The 1,466-nt window shown below is 43.5% G+C and overlaps 1 protein-coding gene across 1 annotated transcript; it reads left to right on the forward strand.

The window, feature by feature from the left end:
* Window positions 1–213: 213 nt before the first annotated feature.
* Window positions 214–1,237, forward strand: LOC111808313 (21 kDa protein). The gene has a single exon (XM_023694224.2). It carries the CDS (start codon window positions 302–304, stop codon window positions 926–928), a length of 627 nt encoding a protein of 208 aa, XP_023549992.2. The 5' UTR covers window positions 214–301; the 3' UTR covers window positions 929–1,237.
* Window positions 1,238–1,466: the final 229 nt, after the last annotated feature.

Genomic DNA, 1,466 nt, shown 5'->3' on the forward strand with positions numbered 1-1,466 from the left:
TATTATTTTAGTATAATCAGAACTACCCACTATCAATAATACATTTTTTTCTTAATTAAAAATTAGATTCATATGATATAATTAATTATGATATGGACCTTCCAGCCATTGACGACAGATGTAAGACGCGGAAGGTCAATTTCGTAATACTATCCAAGGGTGATGGGTAATAATGTAATTTCAGTTGTACTGGACTGCCTACATAAAGCCCTCCCGTGAACCGAGCTCTGGCACGCAAATCGCAATTCCTGATTCTGTTACGAGCAATTTGATCGATTATTTTTTAATCCAAAAGAAAATTATGAAACCCCAACCGTCTTCTATCGTCTCTCTCCTGTTCGCAGCCGGTCTCTTCCTCCTCCGCCTTGTTCCATCCGCTGCCGATGCCGGAACCTTTCCCAATGCCACCGCCGATTGTTCTGAGTTCATCCGCACTAGCTGCGTCATTACTCTCTATCCTGACGTCTGCTACACTTCTCTCTCTCGCTACGCCAATGCCATTCAGCAGGACCCGGCCTCGCTCACTCGCGTCGCCATTACCATCAGCCTTGCCAACGCCCGTAGAATGGCTGCTTACGTCTCCAACCTGTCTCACGTCGGTGACTACGGCGCTGACCACAGAGTCTCCTCCGCGCTTCACGACTGCTTCACGAACTTCGACGACGCCGTGGACGAGATTCGCGGCTCACTCAAGCAGATGCGCCAGATCAACGATGTCGACGCGCCGTCGTTTAGGTTCCAGATGAGCAACGTGCAGACGTGGATGAGCGCGGCGCTAACGGATCAAGAAACGTGTACGGACGGATTCGATGATGTGATGGACGGACCGATTAAGAAGGATGTGTGCGCAAAGGCGGAGAAGGTGAAGAAACACACCAGTAATGCCTTAGCGCTGGTGAACAGCTTCGTGGAGAAAAGGATTCCGTGATTCAATCGGTATGTTTTCTGAATATAGAGTTGAAGTGCATGAGAATTTGAAAACTATCTGGAAACGATACGAATAGTTTGGTTCTGTGCTTAATTAACATTGTGTGAGAGATAGAGATGTAAATTTTCTTACTAGAGAGAAACTGAAATTTTCTTTTGCTTTTGTTTCGGTTTTGCTTTTTCTGGAAGATTTAGTTTTAGTGATGGTAGTTGTATTCTGCTGTACTGCTCTGCTTTTCTCTGCTGCTGGTTCCTTCTTTCATAGTTTCAGAATGAAAGAAAGAGAAGGAAGCAATTGGTATTTTGATTATTTCTTATAGCCTTCTTTCGCTGTAGTGTTCACTATTGATGATCTACACAATTTCGTTCTCATACATTCAAAATCGATCTTGTATTTAATTCCAACTAATTCTGCACATTGTTTCTCATAACTAATTTAATCCGGAATTCTGAAAGGCTTTATTCAGAGGAGCATCTTTTTTCACGCTTTTCTGCTTTTGCTTTTTGCAGTGGTTGGTTGGTTGGTTATGTTTGCACAA

This window comes from Cucurbita pepo, chromosome 13 (genome assembly GCF_057944985.1).
Source record: "Cucurbita pepo subsp. pepo isolate OVF chromosome 13, ASM5794498v1, whole genome shotgun sequence".
Lineage (NCBI taxonomy): Eukaryota > Viridiplantae > Streptophyta > Magnoliopsida > Cucurbitales > Cucurbitaceae > Cucurbita > Cucurbita pepo.